The 27,148-nt window shown below is 44.6% G+C and overlaps 1 protein-coding gene across 7 annotated transcripts in view; it reads right to left on the bottom strand.

Annotated features, from left to right (window-relative positions):
• The window catches only part of RASGEF1C (RasGEF domain family member 1C), a 78,775-nt gene that overhangs the window by 19,521 nt on the left and 32,106 nt on the right, over nucleotides 1-27,148 (bottom strand). For 5 of the 7 annotated variants that reach the window (XM_032124710.1, XM_032124715.1, XM_032124712.1 and 2 more), the window contains 6 exons: nucleotides 13,585-13,767; nucleotides 11,860-11,982; nucleotides 11,564-11,629; nucleotides 9,203-9,340; nucleotides 3,182-3,394; nucleotides 1,025-1,099 (listed from right to left, as the gene is read on the bottom strand). In XM_032124710.1, the coding sequence (XP_031980601.1) occupies nucleotides 1,025-1,099; nucleotides 3,182-3,394; nucleotides 9,203-9,340; nucleotides 11,564-11,629; nucleotides 11,860-11,982; nucleotides 13,585-13,767 (798 nt within the window). The remainder of the gene's footprint in view (nucleotides 1-1,024; nucleotides 1,100-3,181; nucleotides 3,395-9,202; nucleotides 9,341-11,563; nucleotides 11,630-11,859; nucleotides 11,983-13,584; nucleotides 13,768-27,148) is intronic. The other 2 variants (XM_032124714.1, XM_032124709.1) reach the window with 1 other exon arrangement.

Below are 27,148 nucleotides of genomic sequence, written 5' to 3'. Positions count from 1 at the left end.
TTGATCAGCCTTGCTGACTTGAAGCCCAGGTGGCTGAAATCTCACCATGGCTGGTTTGGCATCTTGTGTTTCTGACACACATTTGCTGCCTTGGGGTTCCTTTCTAAAGAATGCTATCAATGCCCAGAATACCTGAAACTCCATCCCTGACTGTTTCCCTCATCCTGAAACAAACTGCAGAATTTCCCTAAGTCCAAAAAGAGAAGGAAAGGGCCCAATGTTGCACATTTCATCCATCCATCCATCCATCCATCCATCCATCCATCCATCTTTTCACCACTGCAAGCTATTTTGGGGCTCTTTGTGTAGCACTACAAACACAGGTCTTCCTGATACCTTTGGCATCCAATGAGGAAATTCAGCCATTGATGTATGATCTCAGTGGGAACCCATACACAGTTCAGGGGAAGAATTTTCCACCCTCTTTCTTTTCAGACAGTATGTGAAATCTCTGAATTTCCTAGCTCTCCTAGCTCTTTCCTTATTGAGGCACTCACTGAAATGCTGCTTTAAACCTCAATGGAATCAGTGGAAAGACTCCAAGTGGCTTTCACAGCCTTTGGATGAAGCCTTGATCAGGCACTCTGTTCCCTGTGGTGCTTTGGGTTAAAAGCTATTGTGTAGAGAGAGAAGAGTTGATTGATGACGCACTGACTCACTGCTGTGGTGTCTGGGCACACACTGAGGGCATTACATCACATCCAGAGCCTTTACTCCTTCAGCAGAGCAACAGACATTCCCTGGCTGTGCACAGCCACAACCATCTGTCCCAGTCAAAGCAGCTTGGGAGGAACAAGCCTGAAAGCACAACATCAGGACGGTGGCCAGCTTGTCCCCAGGAAGGAATGGCAGTGACCTGCTAGTGCAAGCTCTGCCAACAGGTTCCCATCCTTGCCATGACAATACAAGTCACCAGTTGGCCTGGCCCTGGTCAGCTCATGACTCAGGCCCTGCTCTTGGGGGCCTCATCACATCTGGACAAACTGTGGTCACAGGTGACACTTTGTATGTGGAGAAACCATACCTTGGTGCCATCCAGAGGGTCTTTATGTACAAACGCCTGAACAAATTCCTCGGGTCCAATGTGACTTAGTCTTTCCTGTTGAGGGTAGGGAGTGGGAAGAGAGAGGGAAAAATAAGAAAGCACCCCAGAGTATCTTCTGTTCCTCTTGGTAAGACATTGTCATTTTCTGTCAGCTCTGAGTGGTGTCACCAAACTGGTAGACAGCCAACTAACCAGACATTAAAATTCATAATAACAATTAGAACTATGTCAGCAGAAAGATGAAAATTAGAATAAATACGTCTTATTACTGACAAGCCACAGTAAGAGTCCCCTCCACTGTGCTGGATGCACAGGGCTTCACCTTGGAGCCAGCAGGCATCAGTTCTGTGCCTGGTGCTGCCTTAGACCTGCTGTGGTCCAGCATTCTCAAAAGCCTTGTTTCCCAGCTGCTAAATGGCAGTAATGCTGTTATCTGGCATCCACAGCAATCCACTGCTCAGCTGCCCACACAGGGCTCTGCCCTGGCTCCCTGCCCACTGACCCTCAGGTGCTGCCCCGGGGTGGTGGCTCTGGGTCACTGGGTAAGGAAGGCACTGAGAATGCATGTGACACTTTAAAGGCTTTGCTTACACTGGAGAGTGTCCCAGGCACTAAGCAAAACAAGAATAAATGAAGTATCCAAATCTCTCTTAGTAAAAGACAGCTTCTGAAAAAACGTGGCAGCTCCAACCTCACAATGACCTTCCTGCTAGGCTTTTCACTCCCCTTGAATATGTTTATTAGAAAAATAAATGTTTTCAGTAGGTTGTAGGCCACAAATGTATTTCAGAGGAGGTATTTTAGGATTCCTACAGCCCAAACTTAGGACACCCAAGCAACAATAAAATAAATGGTAATTCTGCTCAAGGAAAAATTTTATGTCCACTCCTATGCTTTTTCTCTGAGCCTATCACCTTAACACTGATAACTGTATCTGTAACTCTTACTGATCAATAACTGTTTTAAACAAGTAGCAAATAATTCTTACTAACAAATAAGCATCAGACAGTTTCAGTGCAAAGCACTCGATGTATCGGACATAGCAATGGAAGAGAAGGTAGAGAACATTGATTACAGCACAGTGAAATTAAAATCTCTAGCTGCATTTGTTTTAAAAAGGCAGTGATGCCTCAGTTACAGGGAATTTTCCCTTGGAAGACAGATGTACTGTGGAAGAGGAAAAAAACAAAAGCAAGAAAAAACTCCATGCAAAAGGACTTCTACTCTCTGGCTTAGGTTATATAAAACAAAGAGAGCCAAAGCTGCATGTTCTGAAAACTAACCATTCCACTTCTTGACAAATAGAATACCAATTATCTTCAGAATTCCAAAGGTTGATTTCCTAATACTCGTTCCAATCCACAGTGCATTTCATGCTTTGTTTTCCCATGCTTCCCCTCAAGGATGAGCAGTGTCCACAGGAGGACAGGCAGCAGGGCACCAGAGCAACAAGAGATCTGCAGATGGCAGCAATGTTTTACATTCTCCTGTGCACATCCAGGAGGTCCACGGGGAGGACCTGACCCTGGGAGAAGGGTGTGCAGCACAACAGCACATCCAAGGTTTCAGCACTGCAATTTTTCACACAAGAGCCTGTTTGGGAGCAGACTGCAGCCCAGCACAGGGGGAACAGCAGGGTTTTGTGGGGGTGCTATCTGCACATCCTTATGTGTCCATGCACAAAATCCCAAAGGGAAGAATGAAAGCCACATAAGACAACTCACATGCTTTGTATATCTGGAGAAATGGATTTGAACTGCTAAAATTCCTTCCAGATTGATAAAAGGGTTAATGATCAGCCATTTCAATAGCACCTGCAGAGCTTGTGGGGCTCTGAGCACCTTATTAGAAGTGACATTCCTGGGACTTGACTTTGCTGGGATAGGGTTCTCATTCCACAAACAAGCAAGCTGAACTACAGTGAACTGCTCCAAGATGCACAGGGACACTCTAATATATAGTTTGCTTCCCAAGCATCTCTTAAACTGTCATACCCTGCCTCCTGCTGCAGTGCTGATACAGCATGGGATGTGCTGCAGCAGTGCAGACATTTTTTGGTTATGTCTGGAATACTTAGCAGCTGATAGCTTAAAATAACATCTCTGGCTGCAGAAGTTGGGAACCATTCCCACTTACCAGCTCCACATGTGTCAGCTGCTGAGCCAGGGTGTAAGGGTCACTGCAGACGCTCAGGATTTCTCTCTGAATTGATGGAGGTTTAGTTTTAAAGGCAACCAGCTTATCAGAGACAGCAGTACTGATCTTGACAATCCCTTCTTGCCCATGGCTGAGGGTTGCAAGCTTCTGATTCAGGGCTTGCAAAAGCTGATTCATCTTTTTCCAGTAAGCCTGGAGAGACAGGGAGAGAAACATAAGCCACCCAGAAAACTTGACATAGGAGTGCTTTTTTATGCTGAATTTTCCTTTCTGCAAAATACTCCTAAGCCAGCAACAGGTTACCATTTTATTTCCAACAAGCCTATTTCAGAATAACTAGTTGGCTTAATTACAGTTCTGTGCTCTGGACACAGAGACTGCAGTCAAGAGAAGAGGCAGGCAGGACTGGTGGGTTGGGCTGGCACTGATACTCCAGATTCCTGCCAACATCAGGTTCAAAGGAGAGGCAATGCTACAATATGAGTTACTGCAGCTTTCTGGAGCACAGCAGCTTTTGGGTACCTATCTTTTATGTCAGCTACATGTTGGCTGAGAACTCTACCTGTTAATGGTGCCTTGTCAACTCTTATTTATTAGGAATAAGAAATGTTTCTAATGCTACTTTCTCCATCTTTTTGACCTGAATGCAGAAAAAGCCTGCAGCTGCTTGCTACCCAGCTGGAGTGGCTGGAGCATTGTGTAGCTTTGAGTATTTAATATCCAAATGTTAATTGCTACTGAAGGAAGCTCATAGTGTATTCCAAGCACAGCCATGTGCTCAGCAGGATCATCATTACCAACTTGCCCAGGTTGTTCTCAGAGCTGAAGCAACTCTTTACAGACAATGAGTGGAGTCTCTAGCCATGGAGGATGGGCAGAAAGAAATTACTTCACCTCTTCACAACTAACAGATGCAAACATCACAGAACTGAGATAACAGACCTGGTGGATGGGCTCTAAACACAAAGGTTAATTGGAAATGTCCTTAGCTAGACTGTGCCTCACCACAAAGAACAACACACACCTGTGTCACGTCCCAAGCTGGAAGCAGTTCAAGTGAGTCTTTGGGAAGTGTCATGGGTTAGCAAAGCATAGTCTCAGAAGTGATGTTCTTGCAAAGGGGTTCTTACAGCCTCCTCTGTGACCTGACAGAACCTATCAGCTGGCCAGTTTGAATATGGACAATTCTTTGAGCCACTTAAAATTGTGACCGCCTCTGTGGTCCACACTTAAGAATAGACAAACCCCGGGCAGAGGCTCCGTCTCGTTTCCAGCGCTGACACAGGTGGCTGCAGGTCCCCGTGTGGGGGTTGGTGGGCTCAGCCCAGGCCCTGCTCGGACCAGGCCAGGCTGGGCCACGGCCATCCTGGAGCCAATGGGCCCTGTTCCACCCACGGAACCCCCCCACAGCCCTGCTGTGGGCAGCCAGAGCGGCCCAGCTCCCCCTCTCCAGTGCGGCCAAGATTCAGCCGAAAGCTGCACCGCTGTCCAGCAAAGATCATGTGAGCAACAGCGATAAGGGAAATTCCAGCTGCAAGGCCTGGGTGAGATTAACCCTTTTAGTGCTGTGAAGAGCTGAAAACCTGAGGGAAGAGAAAGAGGAGATGCTTAAAGCTGAAATTCTGTTGTAAAGCTATGATGTATCAGAGTACCCGTCGTAATCTCATGAAGGCATGGGGGGTGGAGTGTTCAACTTGTACTTGTGAGCAAAAGCACCTGCGCTGAGATAGGCAGATGCTGAAGCAGCTGTAATTTGATGAGAAGTTTGAACAGGGAGAGATGGAAGCGATGAGGACTCTTAGTCCACATGGAAAGGGGAAGACCTCTGTTCCTAGAGATGCTCCCAGAGATAGTCCTAAAGATGAAGATGAGGAGGACCCTTTGCTCCCAGGGAAGGAGAAGGGCCTCTGTTCTTAGAGATGAAATGCTCCCAGAGATGAGTGAAGAGAACTTTTGTTTCTGAACGGCTCAACCTTAAAATTGTACCCCAGTAATTCAAGAGTGGACCCTCAAAAGCAGTTGTGGGAAAAGCTGCAAGTTGTGGGAGGGGGACTCTCACATGATGCGAGCAGAGAACCAACCCGGGCGGCTGTCTCATTGTGATAATGTTTTCATAGCATGGGCAAGAGAGACTCCTCCTCCTAAATGGACTGAACAAGGTTGTTATGGAAGTGGTAAACAGACTGAACATCTCAAGGGTTGTCTTTTTTACATTGTCAGTGGGAGAAGGGAGGAAGGTGGGGGGAGGAGAAGAGTTCTGAAGCTGTGGTATGATTTTATTTTTTTCTTTTTCCCTCTTTTAGGTCTGTTAATAAATTTCCTTATATTCTTTCAAGTTTGGTGCCTGCTTTGCGTTTCTCCTAATTCTTATCTCACAGAAGGTAAATAGTAATGAGTATTTTAGATCAAACCACTACAGGAAGCAATCCCATGGTTTAGATCCAGCCCCTGTCTTCTTCAGAGTCTTCAGTGTTAGGCATTGACAGCATTCATGTTTGAAGTGTTCAAGGAACCAGAAACCAGACTCCGTGCTCTTCTCACCTGCACAGAATTCCATCTGCACACTGGAGATAGCACCTTCTCCTACTCCACAGTGAAGAATAACTTCTCACATCTACTCTGTCTTCATTACAGGTAGGAAAGGCTGGAGACATTCAGAACATCCCAAGTGCTTCAACTTTTGTTGCAACACTTTGTAACTTTGATGCAACTCTTCTAATAAAAGGTTTCACATTGCTCACTTGGACTCATATTGCTTTCCTTTCACTTAAGGAAGATGCTCTCTTGAGCTGGGCTAGAACATGGACCAGGTAAGCAGGATGCAGTCAGGCTTTTTTTTTTGTAAAACAGAGCTGTTAAGTCTGACATGAAGCCAGTACCCAGAAGGCAGGAGAGACTTGTCTTGGAGAATGACAACACACAATGTATTTGGAATCAAATCCCACAGGTGGAGTGAAAATTGAGTGAGGAAAAGAAAACCCCACTCTTTCAGTTTTTATCTGTTACTGATGTATATTAGCTCCAAGGAAGGCCTTCTTCATGTAAATCCTCGTGTCAACAGATGGTCACACTTTTGATTTACAAAGACTGTTCTGGACCCAAACTACTGACCACCATGTAAATATTTCTCTGTTTAACATTCAGGTGTGTTTGCAAATCACAGCACAGCCTATGAAGCTCTCTGAACACAGTTATTTTTTAGTAAAAACTCAAATATTCAGTATTTTGTGAACTTATTTTGTAAACAGGGAACTCAGTTTTTTGGGGCTGGGGGGACAGCACTGAAAGCTAGGCCTTCTAATGAATATAAAACATCTGGCTAAAAGACTTAGTTGGAAACCCAGCTCCTCTTTCTAAAAGGAGTTTGCATGAGAAATCTTGGACCTGCCATGTCTGTGCAGTATCAAATTCTTCATAGTTTGGATGAAAAGCCACAAAGCTGCATAAAATTGCTTGAAAGACATGCATATTAGCCAGTCTTTCAATAAATCTTTATCAAGAGATCGAGTTTCACCTCATTTGGTAGGGCATATGGCACAAAAAATAGATACAGACAACAGTAAACAAAGACTCAGGTAGGCCAACCACCTAATAAAGAATGAAAAAGAGAGACACTTAAAGGAAACAAACAATTACACAGAAATCAGAGCTCTTGAAGAGACTCACTGGAAATCGGTTGGGTGCACCTTGCCTAGAAATCTTTTCTGTGCACATTGGGGGAGAAATAAAAAAACATAAAATCCTGCTTTTGCCCTTCAAAAATAACTTCCTGCCTTCTTTGAACTACATCCACTAACTGAAAACAACATTGTTCATTACCTTCAACATGCTGGTAATTATCTTGCCACAAAGTGACCCCCCACCATACAGGGGCTGCATGCTGGACTTTATCAACCAATTTCACTTCACTGCCACATTAACAGTCAAAAGAAGCACACTACTGTTTAATATTTAAAGAAAATGTTTCGTTCTTAACTAGGAAAGTTCCTCTGAAGACAGCAGGCCTCAGCAGGTGGCTTAGGAGCTCAAATTTTAATTAAAATTTCTAACTCTAAATGCAAATCACAGCACTTACTAAGAAATGCTTCTCAGCATGGACACCTTTCTAAGCACATCTCAGCCTTTAGAAAGTGGACTCTGCAAAGGATAGGAACAGACACTGCAGGGGAGAATCCTGCACTGACCTACATGGACTGGATGACATCACAAATCTTTCAGTCTTTAATTTCTGTGGTTCACAGTGAGAACAACTTTCTTCCAAAAAACTAACAGCCACCATCACTCTTCTGTGCTGTCCCTTAAAAAAGGAAATTTGCATCTGGAGGATATGAGCTGTTTCTTAAATTAATTATTGATTTTGCTCAGGCATAATCACTTGCAATTACAGTGCCTAGTAATATCTGAAAAACAGTGATTTGAAACTAATGTAGTCTGAGGCCCCCCAGGGCACCCACAAGCATTTGTACACAGCTGTGCAGGCTCCAGAGCAAAGGTGTGCAGTGCTTGTTCAGGTTAGGCAAATAAACCACCGCTTTGCATGCAGAAAGTTGATTTATAGCATTTATGATTCTTCAGCACGGCAGCTACTGCTGTTAAAGAGCACACACTAAGTTCCTGTTCTCCGCCCTCTGGGCTGGTTCCTTCTTTCCTGAGGACACGATTTTGGTGGGTCTGTATAGGGTTCCCTCACTTCTGATGCTGAAGGGCTGCAAGGCATCTTTTGTGGTGGCTGGCCAGGAACAAGTCCATTGCCTCTTTCCCTTGAGGGAATTTTACTGCTCTCATTAATGGAACTAAAGCCACTTTGGCTCTTTCTGAGTTTTTTTGTTGCCTTCACCTCCACCACTGTGTCCCACAGCTTCCCCTTCCTGCCCCTTCTCTCCCATGGGCTGTCCAGCCCAGCCAGTCAATCCATGGCAGCCTAAAGCTCCCTGAAAGTACCAGACATGATGCCAGCCCAGCCCAAGAGCAGCTGTTCCCATTTATGACATATTTCACGTGCATAGGAGAGCCCAATTTCATTCTTGTTGTGCTGCAGCCCTGCTAATTCCTTCTGTCATCTCTCCACCCTTCTCTCTCTCATCCTCATGGGTATGTTCTTGCTGTCCTACTGGACTGCACCCCTCTGTGACTTGAGGCCAGGCCTTGATGTAGCCAGTGGAACTGAATTCTTCCACATCCCATGGTTAACCTAGAAGTAATTAGAGACTCTCTACTATTTGCTTATTACTTTCATGAACTTTGTGGTCTTTTTAATGTTTCCAAATTAATTTATGGGGTTCACCCACCTGAATTTGCAAGCAGGTCTCCCAGAGGCTCCATTCACTGTGACCCACTGTGCCACACACAGAGCTCACATATTTGACCACCAGGATCATACAGACATCTAGCCTGAGTTTGTGCTCAGCAGGCCACGCACTGCTGTCTTCTGCCACTTCCATGCTCCCAGACAAGCTACATGTATTAGTATTATCTTTAAATGTAAGAACTTGGATCCAGAGAAGCTGTGGATGCCCCACCCTTGGAAGTGTTCAAGGCCAGGTTGGACAGGGCTTGGAGCAACCTGGTCTAGTGGAAGGTGTCTCTGCCCATGGCAGGGATGTGGAACAAGATGGTCTTTAAGGTCCCTTCCAACCCAAACTAGTCTGTGATTCTATGATTCTAACTTGGGAGATCAAAGCCCTGCTGCTATTTGAATTGTCACCAGCACATTCAGTCTATGCTATGCCTTCATATATTCCTTCTGTAAAATGGAAAATTCAGTGTGCAGGAGATAAATTCCAATGCTCACTCTGGTGTCTCCCCATGTCACTGTCCCAGGAGCACCTAAAGAGAGATGAGGCTTTCAGGGAAGCTACTACAGGTTTTCACCATTTTTGGAGAGCGAAACTCAAGAGTAGCCAGGAACAGAATGTGGGAAAAGGAGGAAAAGAAGGAAAAGGAGGAACCAAGTGGGAAAAACAACATATCAGCAGAACATCCCAAGTCAGGCATCCTCACCTCATCACATGGGGCTATCCTGTGAATCATGTCTTTCAGGTGGCCAATCATCCGCTCTTCCTGAAAGTCATACGGGAATGTCTCTGTCCACTCTGTTAGCAACTGTAAGATTTTGGGTCCAAATTTTCTGATTCGAGCCTGAAATGAAAATCGTTGAATGAGGGACTGAAACATATTTACTCACTAAAGTCTCTCACTGTGTGTGTCACTGAACGTGGGGCCAGGTTTTCAAAGAAGGCATTTACGTTGCACCTGCAAAACCTGCACACATGCATACAAAGAGAGTGGTGCACAAATAATATGTTTTGGCATGCAAAATATACCAGAACTTAGGTGCATGCACAACTGCCTGTTTTACATGCAGATTTAAGTATTCTGCACATGCAATTGGCCTGTTTATGGTTGGATGAATATTTTGTTGGTGCAAGCTTTATACCTTTTTTAAAAACATCTGGCCTTTTTTTGATGATTCAAATAATTTGTTCTTCCCTTTTGTACTTTCAACTCTTCTATATTTTCATCCTTCTCTGAAAAACTGGAATGCATTTCTTGACCAACAAAGAGGTTTTTTGCTCCTTTGCTTTCTGGCTGTACCAAAAAAACTGCTTAGTGACCAGCGGCAGATGCACAATGAAGAAAAGATGGACAAAACAGCAGCATTTTTGCAATTTTACCTGGGCTGCTGATAATGTTGCTCTCTTCCCACATGAGCTCAAGGTCATGATGGGACAAGGACACTCACTCACACAGCACACAGCTGATGCCCACTTCTGGTGTAGGTGTATCTGAGGACGTGGCAGTGGGAATAGACAGGATGGGGCAAGGAGGGAAATGCGGGGAATGGCACAGTTGGTGCGTTAGTGTTCTCAAAAGACAGCCAGTGCGGCTGCTCCCAAAGCTTTCATCCTCCATTATGTGAAAAGGAAATGGTGTTAAACAACAAACTGCGTTTTTATTTACAGAAAACACAGACCGAAACAAACAGCCTTCTGCATCCCACGTACTGCAGCTGAAGTGTACCCTGTAATCAGGAAAAATTATACTCTTAAGCTCCCCAGCTCTTTGTTTTTCAACCAAGGTGGTTAAAATGCATATTTCAGCTTTCCACCAACAACAGGTTTCAATGAACCACATCTCTAAAAATAACTGCTGTCAGCTAGCATTAAGCTCAGGCTCAAAGACCAGCAGGTGGCTGCTAAAGGGAAAGCTTTATTGGAAACTACAAAGGTCTGGGGAGACATTTGCTCCAGCTGTGTAAACTGCATTACGAATTGATGGAGAGGACTTTGTGCAAGTCACAGGACATGGGATGGGAGGTTGCTTGTGTACAAAGTCTCAAAATCAGCCCCACTCTCCGGAACACAAAATCAGCTGTGCTCCCACCAACCCTGTGTTGCTACAAAACCCAGATGCACTTCAGGCAGATAAGAAATCTTCATAATAAGACAGTGTTCCTCATTTCTTGGAAGTTTAATGAGCAGCAAAACTTTGCAGCACTCACATTTTAATCCTCCCAAACTTGTATCTTTCATAGAACTGGAGACCAGAACCTCACACCTTAGAAAACTTGTTCTGCATGGTTCACTCCATACAGATATTTCTATTAACACTGACTGTATGGGTAACCCAAGTCTGGGATTGCTGAGCATTCTGGAGAATGGCTCACCACAGTGAAGGCAGAGCTCCTGTTACTCATGAAACCAGTTGCCTGTGCAAAAACAAGCACACATTCAGATGTTGGTGACTCAGTATTTGATGCTAAACTCACTGTTTCAAAGCTGGAAGGGCTGATCCTGAGAACCATTTCAGAATTTTGGGGTTTCTGGAAAGTTGCAACAAATTCACATTCTTTCCCCCTCCACTGCTCTGAAGGTGCATCTTCTGCTCCAGATAATGTACTGAATAAGTGTCCATCAATGCAGCAAGGAGACCTTGGACAGAATCCAGCACTGAACAGGATCCAGTGGGATCCATCACCACTGCACCGTCTGTGGCACCGCCAGTGGATGCACACGTGTTGCTATACACTGTCTCAGTCTGCACAGTCCCTGGGGCAAAAGGGAAGGAGTGCCAAGGCAGGAACAGCTTGGATTTTCTCATTCTGTTCACCTGTCAGGGCCCCACTGCTGCTCCTGCCCATTCCCAGTGCTCCATTGGTGCGACTCAGCAGAACAGAGGGCAGGAGGGTGGTGGGTACCTGCCCCCTGTTACCTGGTGCTCTAAGTGACAGGGAAGACCACAAGGAAATATTACTGTACTGGGAGCAAGAAAGCAAAGGGGCAGAGAGACATTAAGTAAAAATGGGAGAGAGAGTGGTGTGTGGACATCTGCACTTGACAGTGTGTGAGGGTTACGTCCTACCTCCTTGCATCCTGCAGGCTTCATCAGAGCCTTAAAGAAGTTAAGAAGGAAAGTCACCTGGGAAGACTGAGACAGGGGGAAAGGGAAAATTAGAAGAAGATTTGAAGCGACTACTGCCTGAAGCATTGCTCTCAGACACGGATACCAGGATACCTCAATGTCAGGATCTCAGTGGCAAATCCTTTATGAGAAAGCTTCATTCAATCTAAAGAGAGGCAAGGGACACACACCAGAGGCCCAGAACCCTCTCCCCATTGAAAATACCTTACATTTTCCTGCTCTAAGGATAAACTAACCTTGTCCAGCACGGGGTCATCCAGCCGCTGCTGCTCAATGCACTTGTGACAAACTCGGGACAAAAGCTCATGGGGTTCGATGAAGAGTCTGGAACTCAGCAGGAATGTAAAGATATAGGCTTTCTGCAGGAGAAAGACAAGTAGACCTACTGTAAGCAGCCACACAGTGGGTAATACTGACTGTAAAAGCCCTGAACTTCACAATTTTTTCATTTTTACTTGGCAAGTCCTTTTTACCTAAAAGACCTAACAATTCCTGACCCTGAGTATGGAACTGGTTACACTGGGTGCAGGAGGCAGCAGCATCTCCTTCCTCCACAGCATCCTCTTCCAGCCCTTGGTTGCCTAAACCCTGGGCAAACATCCAGTGAAGCCAGTGTGCAGGAGCAAGCCCAGGTACAGGAGACAGCCCAGCCGGGATGCTGGAGACGGTAAAGCCAAATGGGCAGGAATCTCTGTGTTGTGCTGGGTTGTCAGCTGCAGACATTCCCGTGTCAGCCACATCTTGCTATTGCACTGCAAATCTCACCCAGTCTATTTTAAGCAATATTGCATTTATTCTATTAACTCCCCAAATTTCATTTCTATCAGCCAAGTCATATCATGTGCAGTTCCACATCTGTGAAGCTGTGGGAAGCAGGTCTGCTGGATAAATCCTTGGATTATTGAAATTATTCCAGCAGTGAATTTAAAATACATGCATGAAGTCTCAGTTGTCTGCATCCTGACCCCTCCTTGCACCTGGATTATCTCCTTTCCCCCAGCCCTAGCCATGCTCCTGAGCAGCAGGTATAATATTGCATATCACACATTGCCTAATAAAAATCTCACAGCCTGATCTATCCATTACCTATTTTTATTGCCTTTCTGTTTCTCTTTTTTTTAATTGAGATGCTTCTTTATTATTTATTTTTAGCTGATCAGAAACTGAGCTCCAGGTAATTTAAAACATGCTGCCTGCTCTGCATTGATAACTTTCCCAGTCTCCTAAAGTACCCAGAAGTCAACGCTCCTCTGTGCTTTGAAATACAAGCCATGGAGATATATTAGCACTTAAAAGTCTTCCAGTGAAACTCTGTCTGAATTCCACTGAGGATGTGCAAAATCCAGTGAAGTCAATAGACTGCAGGACCATAAACCTGCTTCCAGTTTAGATCCTCACACTCTTGGTAAGGAAACACTTAATTTCCACTGATGGAGCAAGGACCAGCATCTAGACTATGCTGTCCAGTGACTGCACAGTTGTGAATACAACCCCACGTAAATTATAAACCCACCAGAAGAAGCATCTCTGTTGTCATCAAGGGAATGCTCTGTACATACAGGCAAACCTGGATGACTTCAGCAGCCACTGAAATTCAGCTAATTTAATGCCAGTTCAGACTTGGGAGTTTTTTGCTTCAGGTTTCCTCTAAACCTCTCTGGGAAGCACTGCTATTTTTGAAGTGCTCCAACTGCTACATCACTAATTCATCACCATGACATCCCCCCTACCTCATTCTCTTATTTAAAGGCAGTATCATCTTTGGGATCTGCTTTTTCATGGGAACAATTATAGAGCAGTGAAACAGCATTTAAAGTAATGCATCAATTTACCAAGCTTTAATTGTATGCAGGTTTTAAATTAGCCCTCTTAATTCAAAATTTAACACATTTGCACTTTTGCATAAAGTGCTGCCCCAATTCATCAAAATTAAACCATTTATTATACTGTGAATTGCTTACTTCAGGGTAGTAATCAGTGGTAGGTATCAGATGCTGGATTAGAGCATCCAGAGATGCTGAGGTAAGGTTTCCATCCTGGAAGATCAGTCCTCCTTGTTCACCTTCTTTCGAAGTATGTAGATGAGGGCTGAAGCCACATGGGGTAAACATACTGGTAGAACTCAGCGTTTGGGGCATGCCTTCCTGCAACAGAGACAAGGACAAGATCCATCAGATCCACAGCCACATCTGTCCTCTGGCTGACTTGAACAACACAGCCACTAGCGAGAGCTTCCTGTTCACAAAATTAACATGATCCCTTCTTGATAACCTTCACGTCTCTCTCATTGCTGGCACTGGCAGAACACAGAAAATGGGACATTTTGATTTATGCTTTTGGGCCAGAAAGTGATGGCAGCTACTTTGGGCTCCCCCCCAGTCAAAAGTGTCTGTGATGATTCCCTTTTCACTGCCATCTCTGGTCAGGCACATGCAGGAGAGGAGAGATACTCGGGACTGGAATTCAGCAGGTTCCTGTACAGGATGAAGCAGCTTGTTTGAACCTCTGCCCTCCTGAGAATAAGACGGGGAGAATTTAGGGTGAGAGGGAGAGAAAAGGGGTGCCACCTGGAGCTTGCTTGGGATGGACCTTGGAGAATGGGTCCCACAGGACAGCAGAGGTGTCAGAGTGAGTAAGGAGATAGAAACAGGAGCAGAAGTCAACTGGGGGAGGATGGAAAAGTTAAGGAAGTTGGAGGAAACAGAGAATGTGGGAGCTGATGAAGAGATTAAATAGCAAGGAAAAGAGAAATGAGGAAGAGTGAGAAGACAGACACCTGACCTATTTTTGGAGCCTGAAGTTAGTCAGTCCTAGATCTATACTTAGGTACTAAATAAATGTTTCAAAGAGATCCTGAGCACTCATCGCCTTCACTGGAGTTGCAAGTTCTCAGCACTTCTGAAAAGGAGGCCAGGCAGACTGAGCACACAGCCCAATTTCAAGCTCCCTATATTTCAGTTCTCTGGGTTTTTCAGGTTGCATTCTAGGTTTCATCTTGATTTCATGGTTTACAATCAGCTTTGAATGCTCCCCCTGTTGAGCAAAGTTGTTTTGTTTTTGTATTGCTGTAGAGGGATGAGAGATTTTTCCCTGAAAGCTTTAAAGCATCTCCAGCTGCCTCTGAAATCCCCCCTGGAAGCTGTTCCTCTCTCAGCTAGAGACAGCATTACAGGATATGGTCAGGGAAAAGAACAGTGTGTGCTCCCTTCCAGGTCTGCAAATGCATCATCCAGAGAAAGGGACCCCTCCGTGACCTATTTGTTTCCATGTCAGATTTTACCTCATAAAAGGGAGGATAGGAAAGAGATAAGAGAAGAGCACCAGAGCCAAGCAAGATCTGCACCCTGTGCCCTGCTGAGCCAGCATGGACCTCCCACAGCAGAAGGCACAGGGCCATGGGGACAGCAGTGCCGGGGCTCGGGCACACACCGCCAGCAGACACACCCCGGGTTTTAATATATTTCTCTGCCCTTTTCTCTATTCTGTTCCCTCTGCTTTTCTGCCTCTACTATCCCATACAATTTCAAAAGCTGACCCATGGATTTGGCTTAGAATTTGGAGTTTGCCTTTCTCCCTCGTGTATCCGCAGCTGTGCTGTGACCCAGACAGCCAGCTCAGCTTCAGCTCCAGGTACAGCTTGTTGTGCTCACTCCTGCAAAAAACCCTTCCCTGCCTGGCACAACCCATCTACTCCCCCAGCTCAGGCTGCTGCACCTCACCAGCTCGGAGCCACCCTGGGCCACTGAGAAGGGAATCATTCCCATAAGCCAGGCAGGGTGGGAAGCCCTGGGAGAGGCTGGGAGCTGAGTCCCAGCTCCGTGGGAGATCAGGCTTTACAAGCAAAACTTGGGTGACTTCATCCTTCAAAAGAGGGACCGTTCCCTGGAGCCAGCAGTTCGATCACTTATCTACTTCTGGAAGGCTCACATGGGCTGCCTCTGGGATTTGCAACCAACAAAAGCAACCAAAAAGTCAAGCCTGACCATTCCTACCTTGACTGGAAAATAAACTAGATGCTGGATTTTAGTTTAAAGACCAGAATATGTAAATGCCATCCCAGCCAGGATGGAAGTTGAAGCATCTAGTTTTAATGAATGTGCAGATGTGCCTGTTAATAAAGCTCTGAGAGCAAGTAATTGCTGCTTTTTGTACTACATAGCTCAGACTCTGTGTAGTAAATGGGAAGGACTGCCAAATCCCATTTGTTACTTCTAACACGCTCTATGTTATGGCTTGTTTCTATGGCAATAATCCCAAGAAGGATTTCATGTCCACACAGATCAAGAAATAAATCTCATGGACATACAGCTGTCTAGATGAGGAAAAGAAAAAGTTAAAACAGCTGTGAACTTACAGGACATATCCTGGCTGCAGCATAAAACAGAACACACAAGTAATGATTTATTCGGTGCAATCCCTCACTGTCAATGCCATTTTTATTATCAAATAGAAACCATCTAAACAGGATATTGCCTGAACTTTTGCATCTTATTAAATTAGAAATCTTGCTGAAATACAAGGTAAAGCTTTTTAAGAAAAAGTTACATTTTTTAAAAGGAAATAAAACAGCTGTACAACTGTCACTGGGATATCTGTCTTGGGTATTGTCAAGAAATTAAATTTGACTTTTTTATTACGCAGTTCCTGGTCTAACCTCAAGTTTTCAGGCAAGGCCTGTGTCATATCTGAGCTGGTGCATGATTGCCACCTTACTTGCCACCAAAGAAGACTTGAAGGTTTTAACAGATGTCTTTTTGCTTGCTTTTACTGATACTGTGACGTTCACAGCAGGATGAGGCCAGCTGTACAAAGGATAAAAGCCTCTTGCACTACTAAGCTTGAAAATAACTAGCATTAGCACTTGGCAGACATGAATTTGGGACAGGGACTTCTCTGCTTGCACCACCTAACTTCTTTTTCTGTTCATACATTTCCAAAGTTCTCTTTTCAAGAGTACTAAATAGAAACAAGATCTTTCTTTGAAAGGTCCCAAATACACAGACAAGGTTCTGCTCACAGAACACAGAAACAAGGGAAGCACTGAGAGGAAAACAAACAAGTAAACAACCAAGGAGATTTGTCTTATTGAACTCTTTGGATGATGGAAAAGGCAGGCACCACAGACAGAGGCAGACCCTTCCCCGAAGAGCACAGTGACAGAATGTCAGGCAGCACTCCCAGGCTGCAGCAGAGAAATTACAGCTGAGCAAGAATCATCCCCTGTGCACTGTGTGAAATTGGAAGAGGGAGCTGGAAAGGATGTTCAATTGCCATCCTGGGAGAATTTCAAAACTCAACTGGACAAGACACTGAGCAAACTTCAAGCCCTGCTTCAAGCGGGAGCTTGGACTAATGACCGCAAGAGGTCCCTTCTGATTAGCTTCTCTGTGATTCTAGCATATTTCCATTCATAGTATTGCCCCATTTCTGAGCTTTTTAATATAAACCCTGGCAAGTAAAAAATGAGTCCAGATTATTAAATATTTGTAAAGAAGTCCATCTTGGCATAAAAAGTTTTTTCCACATTTCCTGGAAACAACAGCTCAAATGTGGTAAAAATGACTCAAAACCTCACTTGAAAACCTCTTGGACTTAACCTGAAGTCAATGAGATTTAAGCATGTGAACATTCAGCAGCTGCTTCCATGAACTTTCAACCAATTCAACACACAATGTTTTGCTGTTCCTCTCATTTCAGAAGCAAATCAGATGCCAATTTCAATTGATAAATGGTGCTCTGGAGGAAGTGCTGCTGGTGAGATGTTAGTGAAGGGCAAACTTCCACCCCCAACATGCATAATGACTGATGATACAGGTGGCTGCACCCACATGGCATTTAAACTACCTCTGTGCTCTGAAGGGCTGAGACCTGGAGATAGGAAAATGTTTCTGCATTGGTTCAAAAAACCAAAAAGAAAATCCAGGGGCAGACTGTTTCTGGGACTGGTCTCTGTTACACAGAACCTCCAATGTGGCAGAAGGCAGGGCATGTGCCTCCTTCCTTGCCTACAGAAAAACAAGGTGATAAATAGGAAACAAAAGCAGATTGGACTCAGCACTACCTGGAAAAAGGAACACCAAATGCTGCTGGGCTGGTAACATTTTGTATTAATTTTACCAAAATGTTATGTCCACCAGCAGTGGCCCAGAGCAATCAGCACCACCATTTAAAAATAATGGCAATATACACCTTTTCATCTTTCTCCACTGGCCAGCACCGCTCAGTATTTCCACACAGTGTTGAAAAGAGGCATAGACACTTCTCACCACAAATTATGCTGCTTACACAAAAATATTTCAGGACTTGATTCACTGAGCTAAAGCATGCAACCGAAGGATCACCAATGCTTGGGAGAAAAGCTAACCATTAACTCCGCACCTATCTACCTCTGCAAGTGCCTTGAAACCTCTGGAAGACCAGTGAAACCTGGAAGACTGAGGAGGCTTACAGAAGTCCTAAGCATGCACATAACATGGGCCCACTGATCTGTGGCAAGAGAGGTTCAAGGAGCCAGAGGATGGCTGCAGGCTGCTTTCTGGGCCAGGCAGGTGACCTGCAGCACAGCCACGAGGGTACATACCCACCAGCATCCCCCAGCTCCACCACTTGCTGTTACAAGCGTCCCCATGGCAAGTGCAGTTAATGCTTACGTGGACACGAAATGTTCAGGAAACATTTAATGTGGTTTTCAGTGCCTTTGATGTGATAAGTGTTTTATCCTTTATCAAAAACTTAATCACACTGTTTACTTTTGATCTCCATTTCATCTCTGCCTTCCATCTGCTCTGCCTCTCTCAAGGGGAAAAAAGAGCTGGTAACATGTGACGAAAGGAGTGGGGCTGCCGACTTATCTTCCCACCCACTCAACTTTCGGATTAACCAAATAAATAAAAGCCTTCCCACTTCAGGGATGAAAGGCACAAGATCTTGACAATCTCCCAGCAAAATTACAGGAGGAAGAGAGGGTGGTAAGGGAAGGTGTGGAGGCTGGGGTACCCATCTGTGCCATGAGGGAGGGTCCAGTGTCACTCAAGCAAGCCAGCATTCAGGGAGCAGGGGCAGGGGACAAACCAAGGGTATGGGAGACCCAAGGTCAAGCATTAATTTGGCAAGGCACAGACTTTAACAAACACACCTAATCCAGAGGGAGCCGGGAATCAAGATAGGAGACATCTCCCATCCCATCTCAATCCTGAAAAAGTCTTTTCTGATCAAACAATCACAAAAACCATAGCTAAAGGAAGATGGCTCCCAATAAAACATTTTGGAAAAAACATCTTGACCAATTTTAGTAACCAGGTCTACTACCCAGCCATCATTACATGGGACACAAACCCTGTCCACAGTCCCTGTCAGGACAGCACAAGACACACTATCTCATCAGCCTCAGTACCTGCCCACTGCTGTCACACAAGCCCTAAATACCACTGAGCTCAGCAGAAACTTCAGTAACAGATGCTCATTTTTCTTTACATTACTTTCAGTAATTTTCCAGCTATTCATCTTTGCTGACAAAAAAATTCAGAACATAATCATAACAAGTTAAAATTCAGATTTTTCTCTGCTTCTTTTGTAGGGAGGGAAGCAGAGGAAAGAGGAGAAAAGAATTCTGATGTTTCAGAATACAAAAGGAAAACCACTGCAAAGTAATTGCTTCCAGTTGCCAAGGCCATGGTTATAAACGTATTTTCAGTGAGAGTACCTGGCATTAACAAGCTCAATGTATTTGATGCTGATGTAATTAGGAAACTGGTAGCAGATGTAACTTTCTTATCACCTTTTCACCAGGTCCTAAAACATTCAATTTACAGTCTATGAAGTTGTGAGATTGCTGAAAACTCAACCTGTCAATCCCAGTACTGTTGGAAATGGTTAAATGAGCAATACAATGAAGTATCTACATGAGTTAGAAACACAAAGGAAGCACAAGGGATAAGAACAGTGGGGAAAAACATTTAACTACAATATTCTGCAACCTCAATAATAATGATTACATCTCAAAAAAAAAAGGAGTTCCCTCCCTTTCCTACCCACTCCTTGCAGCAGCTGAGGACTTTATTGAGATTCCCATGCATGAGATTGCAAGAGCAGCAAGTGAATTTATGGCTTTGGATATCTAATCAGAATTAGATGACAATTCTGTTTCCTTTGATCCCACCTGGTTCTCACCTCTGACTCATCTGCCCACACATATCAGTTCCCTAAAGAGTTCACCCAGTGGAGCCTTCTTTGAGAGGAGGGGAAGGAAAACTCACAAATCTAAAGCAGCAACCATAAAAAGCAACCTTGGGTAGAGGAAGGGGAGCTGAGTGGAGAGGACAGCTCTATGATGTGTTGCGGTGCACAACACAACAGAGAAGGGGATGTGGGCCAGGAGCCTCAGGGTGCCTGGAAAACTTTTCCTCTTTTTCTTCTGCAAAATTGAACTCCACAGAAATTACTGGGCTCTACAACTTCACAGATTTACTCCAGGCTAGAACAAGATCTTTTGTAATTCTCCAAGAAAGGCATATAGGTGCATTCAAAGCTGCAGCAGAGCCAGTGTACGTTTGCCTGATGAATTTATTCCATCACGTCGGTAAAATGATCCTAGAGGTAAAATGATCTTGTACTAGAGGTTTATGAGAAATATCTTGCAGTCAGGAAAACAACCATGCTAACCAATTACCTCAAAATCTGATGGACATGCCTCAGAAAGAGGTTCAATTTATAGGTAAGGAGGCATTAAATCAATTACCAGCACGGTGCAAGCAAGAACAAGGTCACCTTGCTGAAGGAATATTTCTGTTTATGCTCATGTCAGAGTATTCTGCTCAATAGAGAAAAATGAAAACCTGATTATCATGAGTTTGGTAGACTGGTCTGAAGTAGAATGTAAATCAGAAAAGAGAAGATTTATGGCCAATTAAATTGAACTCCAATCAAAATCCCATTCAGGCAACAGTTCCCTGGGGGCTTCAATTTGTTAGTGCCACATTTTTTTAATAACTTTCTTTTTCATGTAACATCAGCAATAATAAAAGCCCTTCAATAACAAGCAGAGCCATGAACACGTTATTTATCTGAAAATGCCATCATTGCCTGGAATCAGAAGGCATTGAAAGGATGAGCTGTAATCGCTCAAGAACAACCCCCCACAACACTGCAATGGGTGTAAAGCTTTTTTCTTAGTCTCAGAGCAATTTCTATTTTCATTAATCTGGTTCAAGTCTGAAGTATTTCTCCTGAGTAACAGGGAGTTGGTGCTGACCCTGCCAGGAGAGCAGAGCAGCCTCTGATGTCTCAGACCCTTTCCCAGTGCTGTGTGTGCACGTGGCAGACACGGCCGGTGGCAAATCTGTGCCTCATCATTAGCAGAAATTTAGAATTATTAGGAGAACAGCTATATTCCAGATGCCCTTGACAATATTCAAATGCATGCCAAAGGCAGCAGTCTGGATTTCTCTCTTTAGGCTAGGAAATCTATTTTCTGCTCTAATGTGCTTCTCTCTGCCTGTACGCCTCCTCTTCCTCCTGAGTTCCTGTTATCCTGGCAAAACCCTTGGACAATATAAAAACTATTCTGGTGTACAGGTTTGTTTTTTTTTTCAGAGTAAAAGTTATCCTTTCTTTTTCTGCTAAGGAAATATCCTCTATCCTTTCCCTCCCTTTTTTAAGGAAAAAAAGAGGCTAAATAGAACACAAATGGGAAAAGGAACATGAGAGTGCTTAGGGTGGGAATGAATTACTGCACCTTTTGTTAAACACAAAATTGCAAACTTTGCCCTGAGTGAAGTCAGAGCTCAACCAGGCATGGACAGAGAGGGAAATCCCGGAACAAAACCATGCAGGCAGCATTCCCAGAAACCACTGACATCAACAGGAGCGTTTTGGCTCAGTTCAGTTGTCGCTGACGGGCCACCACTGTGACTGCCTGGAAATCAGTCAATGCTTGGATTTTCTTGCTTCAGTAGTGGAAGTGGTGAGGAGAGGAAGTTATTTAAGGATAACAAACACTTGTCAAACTGCAGGGCTGTGTGGTTTCGTTGGGCAGCCTGGGCTGTGGCATCATCAAACTCACACTTGAAAACAAGAAAGCTGCTGTGGGAATTGTATTTAATATCCAAATACACGAGCGCAACATCGCGACCGCCCTCAGGCCTCAGCAGCCGCCTCCTCCCAGGAACAGCTTCCTCCAGGCCAAACCTGGAGGAATCAGAGAGCCTTGAAAGCAGCATGGCAGAGTCTGGCCCCCGCAACACCGACAGCTTTGCAGGAGCGAGGACGCCTCTCCCCAGCTAAATGAACGCTGTCTCCACCTCATGCTGTCAGAATTACAATGGAAAGCCCGTAAATAAAACAAAAATGCAGATCTCAGTCCTCCTCTCACGACATCTTGGTGAGAACAAGCCCTGACAGGAATCAAAAAACCTCCCACACTAAGCAAAGCAATCCTGCTATTTATGCAGAAGGAAGAAGGAAAGCTGTATATCAAACAAATAATTACAAGAGCAGCTTTATCAGTCCCTGCTGATTACTCTCAGCTCGGTTTGATGATTCTGCCAGCGCTCTGCAGGTTGTTCAGAGGTGGATGTCACAACATTTTACTTGCAGTTCTTTCATTTATTAGCACCTACTGCTACCTGTCTCTTAGTCAAAAATCTTGGCATTTAGAAATTGGTCTCCTGGAGTCTATCAGGGAGGTTTAAAAACCCATAAATCATATTTTTGTACATACACATACATCCTCAGACAGACTCCACATGTGAATATGAATGCATAATGATGTATTTTGGGTGTTACATACGTAAATGCAGTTATATAGAGACACACATATTTATGTAAGTGCACCCCTCCTCCTCAATATGTAAATACAGAAATTCAAGTAACTTCCTTATCACTGCTCCAGTTTGAGTGGGACAACATTTCTGTTGACCTCTTTTCTTCCCCAGATTTGCTAAAATATTAAATGGAAGAGGGTCTCATTTTTATCTCAGAAAACATCAACACATTCTGAAGAGCAGCATAAGCTCTGACTGTCACCAGTGTCAATTTATCACCACTGTTCATTAACACTGTATTCAAGCAATGCTCAGTTACCAGATAAGGAACAAACATTTAAGAGACATCTGTGCCAATTGCCAGGGTCTGGAGGCATCCCCGAGATTTATGTCCAGCTGCAAGGTATCCTTTGTGTGGAGCATCTCTGTGCTCTGGTGTGCAGTGCCTGGCTGAGGGGACAGACTGCCAAGCACCTGATTTATGATGCTCACATCCCCGAGCCTCAACTCAGCTCCAGGAGCTGTGTGCAGGACTGTGGGCAGGAAAACTGAGAGGTCAGAGCTGAGCCTGTCAGTGATGGATCCAGCCATGCAGGCTCTCTAGCAAAGCCCCCCCTCTCAGCCCTGGGCAGGAGAGGCACTGGTGACACTCAGACACTCAGGACTTCCCTCCCTGGCAGAGAAGGTGGACAGAGCACAGGGGCTCCATCAGTACAGCCAGCATCAGGCTCCAGCTTAGACATAGATTCAGGTTATTTCATCCCAGCAGCCTCAGAGTGCTCCAGACTGATGAGCAGGCTCTCATCCTCTATGGGTGACATATGGACACGTCTCCTTAAAAGAAATGAGCTCGTGAGCTTCTGGATTTCCCCTTCTGGAGCACCATCTGTGTCTGCTCCCAGTCCCACCACCCGCTGCTGCAGCGTGACCCGAGGCAGCCCCGCGCCTCCCGCACGAGCCCAGGAAGCAGCAGCAGCATCCGTAGCTGTCCCCAAATTTAAGCACATTCACGCTGGAATATGCTCAAGCCCATACAAGTTCAACCTTCATTTGGGCAGGCAAGGAGTCTTTGGCTGACAGATTTTCTCTGGCTGCATTAAGTATCTAAAAAAAAAAAAAGGAAAAAAAAAAAGAAGAGACTGCTGACATTTAGGATAACACTGCAAGTCTGTAGCTGGAAAATAAATCCCTCTGCTTCAGAAGGAAGAAATCTGAGCTGCAGCCCAAGCAGCAGTGCAAGTGAGGGTGCTGGGCCCACATGCTGGGGCTCTCAACACCCCAGGGAGGCACCATGCTTGGCCCTGACCACCCCTTCCCCAGGGGACACGAGCAAGGGAGAGTCACTGCTGAGCTAACTAATTGCTCATTAGCCAAAATTAACTCTGCAAGACAATTCTGTGATCACTGCTAGAAGTCTGTCATTAAAAAGGACTGCAGACATTAGTTCTTAGCTTCCAATCAAAGCACCAGCAATGTGATGCCTCAGCTTTGGGATCGACAATTGGCTCTCACAGAAACATGGGAACTTTCTGTGGTCAATCCAGCTCACCCACCTGCCTCTCATGCTGGCCACCACTGGGTGCATCTTAGACAGGGCAAGAGCACTGCAGGGGGCAGAAACACAACACTGCCCACAACAGCAGCCTCCTTCTGCTTCCCAGTTAGGGGAATAAGGGGAATAGTTCATACCCTGAAGCACAAGATTTAATATCCATCCAAAACCTGCTCTTGTTAGTGATTCTCAGTGCCCATGCAGAAATCATAACCCTCAGGAACCAGCACCAGAACCCTTCCTAGAGCTATGGTAGGGAGCTCAGTGAAATTACACTCATGTCAGAGGAGCTGATTCTAAATACTAGGAGATGAATTCTTTTCTTGGCATCATTCCACTGAATTTTGTGGTATAAAACCCAGGGGTGAACATGGTCCAAGATATACACAAAATGAGCTACATTCTGAACTGCACTTGCTGACCTCATAACTCTTCAGCAGTTGAAATGTGGGCTACAAAGCCAATTTCCATAAAGGACATGTCCAGTTAGCAGTGGGAGACTGTGCTGACTCGAGCTGTGTGAGCACACTACTGAGATATTTCCCACATAATCTACATTCATTCCATACTTTTTGGAAGTGCTCCTCAAAAGATGGTGTCAAGGGTGCAAATCCTATAGATCAAAAAGATATGTGACCCGTCAGAAGGCAAAGAGCTTTAATTACTCATTATTCTGGTGCCCTGAGAAGCCCCAAACAACACACGTGGGTTTTTCTTCCCCCCAGCCTCCAAGGTTGCAGGGCAGCAGCTTGCCTAAGGTTTAGGCAGCCCAGATGGGGACATAGACACCCCCTGGAGTGCTTGGAAAAGAATATGCTGTACAGGAACAGTGAAAATCCTGATTTGTGTCTACAGAGAGCACCCAATATATAAAAACTATATTCATTCCTTCATTTTGCATAATGTTTGAGGAACAGTGAGGTTTTAAAAGCAGCAACTCTCACTGTTATGAAATGGTACTATTTTAATAATATAACAAACTGGCTGATACAAAATTTGAATGTACACCAGAGTTGTTACCCTGTGGCTAAATGTCTCACCCTTACTTAATCTTCTCAGGCTCCAGACCTGCACAGACAGACACAGACATAGGACTTTAAACTCCACAGGGGAGTTTCTGGTAAAACTATGCATCCATAGATATGCAAACACAGAGTATTTGCAAAAGGAAGAGCCTAATGTCACCTGTAATCTCTCAAGCCTGTAGATTTACACATGCAATTGAAGAAAACCCTCGACTTTCCACTCTGCATGGGAAATCGGATGAATCACATGCTCAAATTAGGTCTGGCATCGCTTCATAGCTGGGGCCAGATTCTTGCCATCTTAATTCTGCTCTGTGGCCTCAAAAAGCTCTTGAAATCAGTGTGAGTATTCCACAAGTATGCTTCTGCTCATGTGGGTAAGGGGAGTCATCTTTGCTCCCCAAATGCAACTGATGGCTCACGTCAACATTTACAGCAACAAGGTTAGAGATCACATTTAAAAACCCAGTCTCCGGTATTTGCAAATTTTCTAAGAGTGCTAATAGCAAAACCAGAAATGTGCAACTTGTCTTGAAACATTTATTCAACTAAATTATTTCAGTTTGAATAATTCTAAAGAAGCTGAGCCAGCATCCTGCTGTAAACAAAGAATATTGACAAGAATTCTGCTTTATGCTCAATTTAAAGCAGTAACTAGAAGATACACACAGCCCTTCATCAACTGGATATAAACCAAGTAGGAATATGTGATAGCACAGAGTGGCCTCAAGGACTACTTTAGGAATACTTAGAATTTAAATTATCATAGAGATTGGGGGTCAAACCAGCAGCATGTGCCAAAACCTGTATGGGTGGGTTCCCGGTGCAATGCACCTTCCATGGACCTGGGTCTTTGGGAAGAGGACTCAGGCTGTACTCACACAAACATTTCCTGTTGCAGGAGTTTGCAGGAGGATGGACAAGGACAGGTGAAGATTTCATTGCTGAATGCTGCACTAGGATGTCCCCAGCTGCAGCTTTGATGGACATGGGGTATGGGAATCCTATTAAGAAACAATCTGAACTCCACAAAGGGAAAACCATGGCAGTGAGGAATGTTGTGAAGTGTGTGGTGTTGAGTGAAACCAAGAGGTGGGGCTGAATGTTGGTTTGGAAACAATACTAATTAGACCAGAAAATGTAAAAATGGCAGAGCCTCACACAAGCCTCCACTAAAGCTTCCAGCAGTACAGCTCAGGAGCTGAAATACCACAGACAAACAGCAAAGCCCCTGCTCCTGGCTTCACTACAACTCTGCATTTAGATGTGGTGTATGGTTATTCTGTTCTTTGGGAGGGCACCTTCAGATCCAGGATGCTCTCCTTGCATTTCAAATTTTCAAATTCCCATTTCAGCAGTCCCTGCTGTACTTTTAGATGGCACTGAAATTTCACAGACTGTACATCCCTACTGAGAGAATCTATTTAGGAGGGAAGCGGGGAGGTAACCAGCTGGAAACCCACGATGGAGGAACGACTAGTTGTTACCTCCCCGAGGGAGACAGAGGAGAGTAAAAGTTAATGGAAGGATAATCAGGAACTCTTCAGGGATATCAGTTTATACGCCAGGAGCATATATAACTGAGACTTGTTTGCATATCAAGAAACTACAGAAGAAGGTGTGACAGCCAAATGCAGCTTATGAAAATATGGCTATCTGTAAAGCTGATAGCTGCCTCGCATGTGAAAACCCAATCCTAACACTCAGCTTGGCAAGTGAAGGCTAAATAACATCAATATGTCTGCTCTGGGCAGCCGTACAGTAAAATCGCTTCTTATGACATTTACAGTGTTTTCAGAAGACATGCCTGGGACTCAGAGAAACAGGCTGGTTTCTTAGGGATTTCAAGGATCCCTGCTTAAAATATCCACAAAATTGGAATACTCAAGCTTTAAAACAACATGGTAGGACAGGGTGCCTTTAATAGTCAGTGAAAAAAAAAACCAACCCAGCGACTCAGAGAGTGCTCGAAAACACCACGCTGCGCTACATGAACAGGACAAGACATAATTCAGTTTTAGACAGAGCTCTGGATATTTAAGTTCTTCAAAGAGGTTTAGCAGATTAAACTCCCGAGAAGCTGCAGTGTCCAAAAGCAGAGATGTACAGCTATTTATCTGCTCAGCAGTGCACACCTGCAAGTCACATCATCTCACCTGGAGAGCTCAGTGTATCTCAGTGGGACCAA

This window comes from Corvus moneduloides, chromosome 15 (assembly GCF_009650955.1).
Source record: "Corvus moneduloides isolate bCorMon1 chromosome 15, bCorMon1.pri, whole genome shotgun sequence".
In the NCBI taxonomy this organism is placed as follows: domain Eukaryota; kingdom Metazoa; phylum Chordata; class Aves; order Passeriformes; family Corvidae; genus Corvus; species Corvus moneduloides.
This window is presented reverse-complemented; position numbering and strand designations above follow the sequence as displayed.